The following is an 11,749-nucleotide window of genomic DNA, read 5'->3' as shown; positions in this document are numbered from 1 at the left end:
AAGTGGAGCTGAACATGAATGATACTGCAGTCTGTCCATGAGCGTGTGTCACGGTTATGTGATTTGCAGCTCACACCCCACAAAAGGCCCAGGACAAGGGTTTGTTTAACGGTGGCACATTCACACTGGGTGCAGAGAGCACCGGCTCTCGTACGGCACAGTGTGTGTGAAGGGTGAACCTCGGAAAGGACAGACACTGGGAACAACACGTGCTGCTACCTTTTAATCTTTTATTGGAAATGCAGGTAAGCCCCGCTAGAGGCGCCGGGGGCGCCGCCTCTTGCAGGGCGGAGGAGCGCGCTGGGCGCTGCCGGCCCTCCTCTTCGTGGGGCGCCGGGGCCCCCCAGCCGAGCGCTTCCTGCCCCGGCCGCGAGCGGAGGGGCCGCGGCTGCGGCGCTGCTCGGAGGGACCGGCTGCCTCGGGACCCGGCTCCTCGGCAGGACCTGTGCCGAGGGCCCCGCTGGACGTGCCGGGGAGCTCCTCCGCGTCGGGACCCGCGGAGCTGCCGGAGGGCACGGCGCTGGGAGCGACGGTGTCTCGCGGGGAGGCGGCGGGAGCGGACGGGGCCGCGGGGCCGTCCTGCTGCTCCTGGGCAGCGCTGGGATCTTCGATGCCCAGCAGCCTCCGGGCCTCCTGGCCGCACCGGCTCTCGACGGTTGCGATGAGGCCGTCGATGAGCGGTGCGGAGACGGGTCCCAGGGCGTGCTCTGTGCACTCCACCAGGACGTCCCTGTCCGGCCCCACCTGGCACAGGAATGCCACGATCATGCTCTTTAGCCAGCTGATCTTCCACCAGCGCAGCTCCCCGTTGCGGCGCAACTCCTGCTCCAGCCAGGGCAGCACCGGGTCGAGGATGTCCCGTCGCCCCCTGAAAAGTGCCGCCCACTCCTCCAGCAGGAGGCCGCCCACTCTCTCCGGCTCCGCGTTCATGGGCTCAGGGGACAGTGGTGGAAGGGGTGCAAGAAGGTCCTCGTCGCTGTCAGGGACCGTGGCAGTGGTGGTGCCGAAGCCGACGGGCACCGGCACTGCGGGCGGGGAGACGATGCAGTCCACGTACTGATTGTCTCCCCGCACAGAGACCCGGATGGTCTGCATGGCCGTCCTGCACAGCGGGCAGCTGTCCCTCAGCCTCGCCCACCGCTGGATGCAGCCAAGGCAGAAGGTGTGATTGCAGGGAATCACACAGGCCGTGTCCTGCCGCACATCGCGGCAGACAGGACACGTCCACGCCTCCTCAGCAGCCATGGTCTTCTCGCTGCAGGGGCCGGGAGAACCGAGGATGACGAGTTGTTCTCCTTCAAGGCAGCTGCAGAGGTGGTGTCTCGCCCTGCAAGAGGAAGGGAGGTCACGGTCACTGGCTGTCCCAGGGTGTCGAAGTCCTCCGCAGCCCCCTCTGCAGCAGAAAGCCCTCCTAAGCCCATGAGTGGGCCGTCTCGTGCTCCCCGCTGGCACAGGGCCAGGCTCCCCACGGCTGCCCTGAGGGACCCAGGTGTCCCCGCACCACTCACCTCCGCTGCTGCGGGTGCGCTCAGTGGGGTCCCGGCTGCCTGCACTGGGCAGGGCCGGGGAAACAGGAGCGATACTGCGGGGTCAGGCACTGAGATGCTGCGAGCAGCCCCAGGCACGACCCGGCACAGCACAGCCAAAACCTTGCTCGACCTCCAAGCCTCGCAGAGCTGCTCAGCACGGTCCAGGAACGAGCCAGACTGAGCCAGGCTCTGCCGGCACCCCACTATGAGCAGTGAGGGCAAAGCTGTCACAATCCGTCACCCGGTGATGTCACAGCCTGTTGCTTGGGGACATTGCCATGGGCTGTCCGCCCCCACAGCACCCATCCCAGTGTCAAGATATTCTCTTATTTTCCTATTTTACCATAACTTACTCTTCTTTTTCCAGTTCCTGATTTGCTTAATCTTCCTTTTCTTTCCTTTCTACCTCTTTTGCCTTACATTTGACATCAGTGCATAGATCTCTCCTTGATTAAAGGAGATTAAATCAACCCTGATTATATATTTTATTTCTTTACCAGTATACTGTAGATTTTTCACTGGTTTGTTATGCAGAAAATGGGTTTGGCATTCTGCTTGCTTCAGGAATGTCTTGTCAATCTTTCCCATTCCTCTTCTGTCTGCATGATCCTGATGCTTTTCATAAATATCTTCCATTATCAATCTGGTTATATTTTTCTTCCTGAATGTCACAACTCACCTCTAGCGGTGTGGGGGGGAATCGGTAAAATTTGTGAATCACCTCGGATTGGATTAAGATGAAATAAAACAGACCATACCTAAACATCAACTTTAAAGAGAAATCTCTACAGAACCATGATCCAGTAGGGATTGGACCTCTCAGATGTATATCTACCTAAGCTGTGTAGTTTTATGGGAAATCAAATTAAGCTTTGAGTTACTTAATAGCTTTTGGGAAACCTTTCTTAGCAACATTAGGAGGAAAGAGAAAAACGGTTGGGTGAGAAGGGGGGGAGAGACATTAGCAGTCCTGGATCCAGCCCCTGATCCGCCAATGGGGGTGTCAGGTGCGGAGAGAAGGGGCCTACCCTAGGCTTGTGCATATATCTATTTACAGATCCCAGTGCCTGGACTTTTGGAGCCTTCTCTTGGCCCAGTTCCAGGATTGGTTGAGAAACTTTGGTTGAGAAAGCTATTACATTAAAAGAAATGACATCAGTCACTCTCCCGTGACTTAAGAATCTCTCAGAGTGTTATACAGAGTCACAGTACTCTTGGGCTAGTCCCTTATGCTGAAGTGACCAGTTTTCACTGACAATTACCTTGGGAAACAAAGTGTCTCCCATCATATGAAGATCAAGCCTTAGGCCACTTGAGGAGCCTTGGACATATTCCTGAGATCCGACAAGATTCATTCCAGAGTCCTAAAGGAATCAGAAGATGGAGTTGATAAGCCGCTCTCTATTAGACTTGAAAAGCGATAGCAGTCAAGAATTCTCTACTGACAAGAAAATGGAACATTGTATCAATTTTTTAAAAGTTTAGTAAGGACAGTGACCTACTCCTGACCCCTGGCAGTATGATTAGCATCACCAGTGAGAAGGCACATATCCACAATATGTAAGTAGTTGATGAGTATCCCTGTTCCCCACTCTGGCCCAGGGTGTGTAGACATCCATGGTCAGGGTGATAAATGTCATCTGTATTATCAAGACCCAAACGGTGAGCCACCAAGAGGGTATTGGGGAGCTTCAGATGTCAAGGTGGTTAAACCCATCAGTGTTAGCACCAAGTGGTATAACATGTGACATGATTTTTATCACTTACAGCATGGTTAGGTTTCTTTATGGCTTTCTCAGTTTGTATATACGATGTTCTTATGTTGTTTCAGTCGTGTGTTTAACGTGGTATTTGTATTCAATGGTGCCATCATTCTCAGGCTTCAGGAACATACTGTGCAAAATCTTGACACTCGTTAGGCAAGCTAAAATAGTTGTTGACAATTCTGAATATACATGGGATATTCAAACATGTGTGATCTTGTTGTTATTCCTCCTGCATATATTTCCAGTTTTATTTATAGTTAAGAAACTATTAAAAAATACAACCCAGAATTCTACCCTGAGGCAGGATGGTTGTGGATGATAAGATGTGGGGGAGGACATCGGAAGGTATCTGTCATGGTTGTCACCTCCCATGGGTCTGGAACTCAACCTTGAATTAGTATAGAATCCTAAAAAGCTGACTGTATGTTTTGCAAAGCTATGGCTTAATCCTGGAAATTTCAAAGAGTTACAGTTTATTGCACTGTGCTGGGGCCTGGTCTTCACCCATTCAACACTATACAGAACGCTGAAAAGGAAAAAATTGTCTCTGGATTTGACCCACCCCAACCAAGGTACCAACGTGTGCTGGTAACCATCACCTCTATCCAAAAGCAGAAACAATGGAAGCGGAAGTTGGTTTGTTTAGTAAGGAAGGAGAAAGACGATGAGGAAGGCTGCTCCATATGGGGGCCATCACAAGAATAGAAGTCAGAGGCAGAGGTTATAAATGAGCCAGTAACTACTTATTGCCTATCCCTAGCTGTTAGATATGAGGAAAAATTTTATCTACTGCCCAGACAAGCACATTGTCAACTGGTTGCTCCAGTGCTGGGATAGTGGGGATAGCCTGGATTTAGTGGGTATGGGAAGCAGGTAGCTGGGATCCCTCTTGAGAGCAGAGAGCATTCCCAAAGTAATTGCAAAAAAATGATATTTTCTCTTTCCCTCTGCATGTGACTCCTGACATCTGGGAAGAAAAGGTGTCCCTGCAGGGACAATAATACATGTCAGCCAATCAAGTGTACCACTACAAAAAGAGGTATCCAGTATCTGAGGGAACTGCATGTTCTCAAGGTGGTATATAATACTGACCTTCCCACAGTCAATTGTCCCAAAATCCAGACAGCATTAGAACTATGTGACAGATGTTTGTACTGAGTTCACCATCATCATATGCATACTCACTAGCAGTAATTGCCTGAAAAAATGAACAGAACAAACAGTGGATGAACAGGCTGACCAACTCTAGGATACTAAGAAAGTCTCTCTTCCTCCCCACTCGTCTGTTTCAGCTGTAGAGATACTTTATCAAGCAATCCAACAACTCAAATGGTATATATTTTCCTACCCACCTGTACGGACCAGCATCTCAGCTACCAAAAGTGTTTTTCTGGTGTAGGGAGAAGGGATAATGGATACATATCATGTGCCAACCTGTGCTTTTAACTGTGTGACCAGGAAGAGTAAATGCCGAAGTGGAATGGAAAACCCACCATACATGGAGGCACATATGAGTTACAAAAAAAAAAAAGATCAAAACAGGCTCTTCCAGGAAAATGGCTGATCCAGTTTCCAGTGGGCAGTCCTCTAAATGAGTAGGTGGTCTCATCTTATTTCAGAGTTTGATAATGAGCCTTGTGAGAAACACCTGGGCTGATTTATCAAGGAGAAACAGTAAGCCACTCCTACACGAGACTCCCCAGCAAGGACGGTTGTTATCACTCTCAGATGAGTGATAAGTGCGCGGGCTTCTGTTAACGACCTGGCAATGTGGCGAGGGCAGAGCCAGCACTACTGGCAGCAGAGCGGGACTGATCAGGCACACCTCATTAAGACTATCTAGTAGTGTTAGTGTGCCTGCTGGTTTGCGATGGCTGCACCTCGGAGGAAGGCTAACGCCACAAAAGTTGTGGAGACCCAGACGGAAGTTGCATGCTCACGCAGAAGAAAGACTGCTGCCAAAAAGAACGTGGAGACCCAGATTGAGGTCCTGTGTATGTTTGAAAGGATAGCTGATGCTAAGACAAGTATGGAGACTCAGACTGAGGCCCCAACAGGAGATGCTAGTACGCAGGTCACTGGCTGTCACGAGTGCCAAAACCTGGCCTTTGCAGTGCCAAGCAATGGAGGTGGTAGTTGTGTAAGATATGACCAACTACATGACTTACTCAGCCTTGTGGTTGACCTGAAGGAGGTAGAGAGGCTAAGGACCATAAAAGAGTGTGAGAAGGAGATTGACTGGTGGTGTCAGTCCCTATCGGCCCCAAGATTTTGGCGTGTAGCTGAGGCACCACATGGAGAATGTCACCCCCCGCTGCCTCGTAAACAGGTGGGAGAGGGGAAACGGCACGTGGGAGAGGGGAACTGGCAGGCTGACGGTGCTGCAGTGAGCCTCCTGTCCTCTCTTCTCCCTACCAACAATTTGAGAAAGGAGGAGTGGAAACAGGTACTGGCTTGACGAGGTGGGCATCCCCCATCCCGACCATCTTCGGCTCCCCAGGTACCCCTTTGCAATAGGTTTGAGGCCCTGGAACTTGAGGGAGAGGTGAGTGGGGGTGTGGAGGGAGGTCCACCTGTGAGGTTGCCTCGGGTAAAGTGGTCGACACCACGCCTCAAGACTGCCTCCACCCAGAAGGACAAAAGGGTGGTTGTTGTAGGTGACTCCCTGCTGAGAGGAATGGAAGGCCCTATATGTCAGCCTGACCCTACCTGTAGGGAGGTGTGCTGTCTCCCTGGGGCAAGGGTCAGGGACATTTCTAAGAAACTTCCTGGACTGACTCACCCTTCTGATTATTACTCCTTATTGATAGTCCAGGCTGGCAGTGATGAAGTTGCTGAGAAAATTCTTAGGGCTATCAAGAAAGACTTCAGGGGACTGGGGCGGGTAGTCGATGGAGCAGGCATGCAGGTGGTGTTTTCTTCTATACCTTCAGTGGCAGGGGAGGATACTGAGAGGTACCAAAAAGCCCACCTCATAAATAAATGGCTTAAAAGTTGGTGCAAACACAGGAATTTGGGGTTTTTTGACCACAGGGCAACTTACTCGGCACCTGGCATGATGGCTGCAAATGGAAGTAGCCTGTCTCTGAGGGGGAAGAGAATCTTAGCTGAGGAATTGGCAGGACTCAATGAAAGATCTTTAAACTAGGTATGAATGGGAAGGGGGCAAAATCAGGGCCACTGGGGTTGAGCAGGTCGTTTGAGGGCTTGTACTGAACTTGATGGGCGATGATGGTGAAGTACAAAGGGATGGACTAGGGCAGGGGGGTGTTGATGCTGCTGTTCTAGGGGATCCTTGATCCTCTATAAAGGAGGTGAGAGGGATAGCCCAGCTGAAGTGCCTTTATACCAATGCACACAGCCTGGGAAATAAGCAGAATGAGTTGGAAACGGAGATGCGCTTGGAAAGTTATGACCTTGTTGCTATCACGGAAACATGGTGGGATGACTCCCATAACAGGAATACCACCACTGAGGGCTATTGGCTCTTTAGAAGAGATAGGCTAGGTAGGAGGGGTGGGGGAGTTTCCCTCTATGTCAAAGAGTGGATAGAGTGTGAGGAGCTCCCTCTGAGAAACAGTCAGGAACAGGTTGAGAGCGGGTGGGTTAGAATTAGGGATGGGTCTAACAAAGGCCAGTTGGTGATAGGAGAATACTACAGGCCACCTGATTAAGGTGAGGCTTTCTTGCTTCAGATGCGGGAGGCTTTATGCTCACGGGGAGAGGCTAATAGTGGACTATTGTGGTCACCACTGAGCACTGCCCTGCTGGACATGCTAGAACTTCAACACAAACTGGAGTCAAAGGGAGACTGGGGAGTACAAGAAAGACAGGGAGCTGTTGGAGAGGGCCCAGAGAGGAGCCATGAAGATGATAAGGGGACTGGAGCACCTCCTCTACTAAGACAGGCTGAGGGAGCTGAGCTTGTTCAGCCTGGAGAAAACACGGCTGCAGGTGACTTCATTGCAGCTTTTCAATACCTAAAGGGCCTACAGGCAGGAGGGGAATCAACTCTTTGAAAGGGTTGATAGCAGGAGGACAAGGGGAAATGGTTTGAGGGAGGGGAGATTTAGGTTGGATGTCAGGGGGAAGTTCTTTACAAAGAGAGTGGTGAGGTGCTGGAACAGGCTGCTCAGAGAGGTTGTGGATGCCCCATCCCTGGAGGTGTTCAAGGCCAGATTGGATGGGGCCCTGGGCAACCTGGTCTAGTATTAAATGTGGAGATTGATGGACCTGCCTGTGGCAGGGGGGTTGGAGATGCTTATCCTTGAGGTCCCTTCCAACCCTGGCCATTCTGTGATTCTGTGATTCACATACGCAAGAAGTAAGTAATGTATACAATAATCAGGACTAGAGGGGTCCTTGCTTCAGCCAGATGGAGGAAAGGGGCATTTGGGTTTATAGGACTGTATGGATTCAATGACCTGGCACATCAGAACCAAAGGAGTATAATGCTCTAGTGGACATTGATGAAAAATGTAACCTAATGCCATGAAACTACAAAGGGGTGGAACTCATTTATATTTCTGGAGGTACAGGGGGCTTCCAAGAGCTAACTGTACTAGGGACTGAAGTGAGCCTAACTGAGAATGAATGCCAAAAGGCACACAGCTGTGATTCGATCAGATGATCTGCACATCTTCAGTATAGACTACCTCAGGAGAGGGTACTTAACCATAAAGGGTACTGGTGGGCTTTTGATATAGCTGTCCTGGAGATGGAGCTGTCTACCTTGCCAAAAGATCAATTCTGTTGTGACATATACTAAGAGCAGAAGAACAACAGGTGGTGATTGCTACTGCAGCAGTGCACCAGTGACAGCAACACACTAGTTGGGACTCCTTGATTTCCATCCATAAACTAATTTGTCAGCTGGAAGACCAAGGAGTAATCATCATGATACTCTCATCCTTCAGCAACCCATATGGCCAGTGCAAAAGTTCAGTGAAGACTGGAGAGGCTAATAGTGGACTATTGTGGCCACCACTGAGCACTGCCCTGCTGGACATGCTAGAACTTCAACACAAACTGGAGTCAAAGGCAATGAAGTTGTATGCCACAATTGATAATACCAATGCATTTTCCTGAGTTTCTTTGGTGACAGAATGCAGGTATGGTACTTATTTGCTTTCCAGGTTAAACCAGGACATGCAGACATCTAAACAGAGTACAGAATCATATGACCCTTGCACTCCCAGTGAAACTTGGGTAGAATTTTGGTCATCAGGAAATTTTCTCTTACTTACTTTGGTACCATCAAGGCCAAGAGTGCACTAATAGGCCTTAATCTGCCTTTCTAGAAAAATAGCACTGGGATATCTCATGTATTTGTCATTAGAATGTGTCCACTATGTAAAGAAATATACTAACGTTTTGAAAATGGGAATCTGAGATAAAGCCAGGGCTGACTTTTATGTTGTCTTAAAGTCATTGGGTTTCTCTGTAGGTGAATAACTACTGGGAAATTTATGATCCTTGGGCCTATAGAAAGAGAATATAACAAGCTCTCTGTGTGAAGGTAATGAGAACAAATGTCATAGCAATATGTTTTGTTTATTTTTAACTTCACATTTTTTCATTACTTGCCATTTCTATAAGATGAAGAACATAAGGTAGTCACTTAAAGGCTAATTGAATACACAAGAGGATACTGAAGAAAAATGATAGTAAAACTGTCAGAATCTGTTCCATACCGAGGACTTAGTTTCTTTTCCAAATTACAAAGCATCAGACTGGAAATTTTTTTATTTAAATCAGTAGTTCTGAAACTATCATATTTTGAAATTAATGATCCTAGCTATGTATGTGTCCTGGTTTTTGCTGGGATAGAATTAACTTTCTTCTTAACAGCTGGTGTGCTACTGTATTTTGGATTGAGAATGAGGATAATGTTGATAATACAAAAATGTTTTAAAGTTTGCAGAGCTGTACTTACACTAAATCAATGACTTTTCAGTTCCTTACATTGCCTTGTCAGTGAGGAGGACAGTAAGGCTGAAGAGAACAAAACCAGAACAGGTAACATAAACTGGCCAAAGAGATATTCTATGTCATATGACATCATGTAGACCAATAAATCTAAGGAAGCTGGTTGGCAGGATGGGCTACTTCTTGGGAATTGGCTGTGCATCATTCAGCAAGTGGTAAGCAACACCATTGTGTACCACTTGTTGTGTATATTATCTTATCATAATTACTATTTCTCCTTTGTTTTTTGTCCTATTAAATTGTCTTTATACCAGCCCGTGGGATTTCTGTTTTCATTTTGAATTTTTTTCGTATTATACTCTGGGGAGAGTGAGTGTATCATTCAATTTTCCCTCAGGTATGTCCATGGTAGGAGATGTGATAGACCCATTTAATGTTCTGCCCTTTGGCCCAGCTGTCTGTGAGGTTATTTCAGAAATAAGTCCCTTTGTCTGACTCCATTCTTCTTGGGTGCCATGTTGCCACAGGACAAGTGTGGTGCCAAGCTGCCTTCTGAGTTAAACAACAAAAATTCCTTGGCACCCTGTGTGGGGTCCAAAGCATTCAGATAACAGCAGATCTGATCAGAGTGTGTTGAAGTAGAACTGTTAAAGGCATTATAGTAAGTTAACAGGCCTAGTTGTTCACAATGTTAAGGTTCTTGTGTTTTGTTTTGTTTAGTTTTTCAGAGATTTTTTTTTCTTGGATTCTTATTATTTACCACCTTACCTGTTGTGCTGTGTACCATCTCTGGGGACCAGATTAAAATGAACATTCTGCTGTAATGTGTAACACTTTTTTATGAGATGATGAAACTACTGGTTGGGAGACTAATATGGTATTTTTGTTTGACACTACTGCCATCTCTGTACTTCAGGAACCAACTCAGGAAAACTATTAGCATGTACACCTTTTCTCTGTGGGGAGCCAGTCAGTTGGGTTAAATAAGAGGGAACACTTTCCTCAGCTTCTGCAACCTCCTCTGCTCCTACAGCTTCCCCTTCTCCTTCAGGCTACTTACAATATCTCTTGAGAATTTTGAGTATCATTGGTATGTTCAAACCAGTATATTCCTAATCTCCTGAATATCTTTTACGTCTTATTTAAAGTTAAACCATTTAAAATTACTATTCAGAGAACTGTCCTGAGGCCAGCTAGTTATGACTAGAAGGGAGTGTGAGGTACCATGGGCAGATTCCTTAGACAGTGGGCAGCTCCAGTGTTTTCAAACTTCACCCTTGAACAATTGCAGAAAAGCTAGTAAAATATTTGGAAGAAGTGTGCTGTCACCCTAGAAATTCTAGAGAGACACTGCAACATGCCAGGTGCAGGCCCATGAATAGTTCAATACTATTGAGAGGAAGAGGTTTCTGGATGAGGTGATGATGTGATAGGCTCTGAGGTTGCTCCAGCCCAACTGACAGGCCCTGCAGTTTCTCTGACATTCATGACAGGCCCTCGACTCCTGACATTCATGACAGGCTCCAGCACCCATGATTATCCCTGTGGTCACTCCAGCTCCCACAACAGCTCCAACCCTCACAAACAGGCCCTGTGGACTCTCTTACCTCTGCCACAGGCCTTTCTGCTACTTCCCTCACTGTGACAGACTTTGCAGTTCAACCAGAGAACCAACCTGTGCCAGTATCAGTGACTCCTACAAACACACACACAAAAAAAACATCTGGGAATGTCAGCTAGTTTAATAAGGACATAAACTCCTGAATGGAAGAAGATGAGGATGAAGCAGAGCCATCACAAGAGTGGAAGGAAGAGGAGGAAGAAGTCAGAACAGAGGCAATATCTGTCTGACACTTAACTATGAGATACCTGTAGATGTCCCTGTTCATTGCATGGGGTTGGACTAGATGACATTTAAAGATCCCTTTTAACTCAAACAATTCTATGATTTCATCTATGATTCTGTGACTCTATGATTCTACTTCAGCTGTCATCTTACTTGGATATTGTCACCAGACAGCTCCAATACTGAGTTAAAGGGGCCAGTAGCTTAAATTCAGTGTCAGGCAGCTGAGATCCCATTCTAGGAAAGAGGGCGTTGACGAAGCAACTAGAAAAGAGACATAAGCATTTACCCTACAGAGGTGACACTTATCATCAGTGAAAGAAAAATAGCTCTTCAGGGAAGATCTAGTTTGTTACCCATACAAATGTACAGCCATGGAAAAGGGTGTCCAATACCAGAGGGAATTAGCCATGCTCGAGATGATGTATAATATTGACTTGGACAAACAGCAGTTATCGCAAGATCCAGATGATGTCAAGTTCTTGTGACCTATATGGCAAAAATGTGTACTGAGTTCTCCATCACTGTATGCTAACACTGACAGCAATGACCAGGATAGATGAAGACAAAGCAGCAGTGCATGGGCTGTCTTCCATTTGATTATATGAAGAAAATCTCTTTTTGTCACTATGGTCTAGTGTCTAAGCTCCCAGAAAAAGCCATCCCACAAATTCTAGCAA

The 11,749-nt window shown here is 47.5% G+C and overlaps 2 protein-coding genes across 2 annotated transcripts; one reads left to right on the top strand and one right to left on the bottom strand.

Annotated features, from left to right (window-relative positions):
- Nucleotides 1-255: 255 nt before the first annotated feature.
- LOC146542247 (uncharacterized) lies at nucleotides 256-1,245 on the bottom strand. Its single transcript, XM_085213394.1, has one exon. It carries the CDS (start codon nucleotides 1,243-1,245, stop codon nucleotides 256-258), a length of 990 nt encoding a protein of 329 aa, XP_085069520.1.
- Nucleotides 1,246-5,165: 3,920 nt separating this feature from the next.
- LOC146542246 (uncharacterized) lies at nucleotides 5,166-6,443 on the top strand. Its single transcript, XM_085214074.1, is given in 2 exon segments — nucleotides 5,166-5,645; nucleotides 5,727-6,443. Coding segments are annotated over 2 exon segments (1,197 nt in total).
- The last annotated feature ends 5,306 nt before the right edge of the window (nucleotides 6,444-11,749 follow it).

Source organism: Meleagris gallopavo, chromosome Z, assembly GCF_905368555.1.
Source record: "Meleagris gallopavo chromosome Z, MGAL_WU_HG_1.1, whole genome shotgun sequence".
NCBI classification, from domain to species: Eukaryota; Metazoa; Chordata; class Aves; order Galliformes; family Phasianidae; genus Meleagris; species Meleagris gallopavo.
Note: the sequence above shows the minus strand (reverse complement) of the source record. Positions and strands in the feature narration are given on the sequence as shown.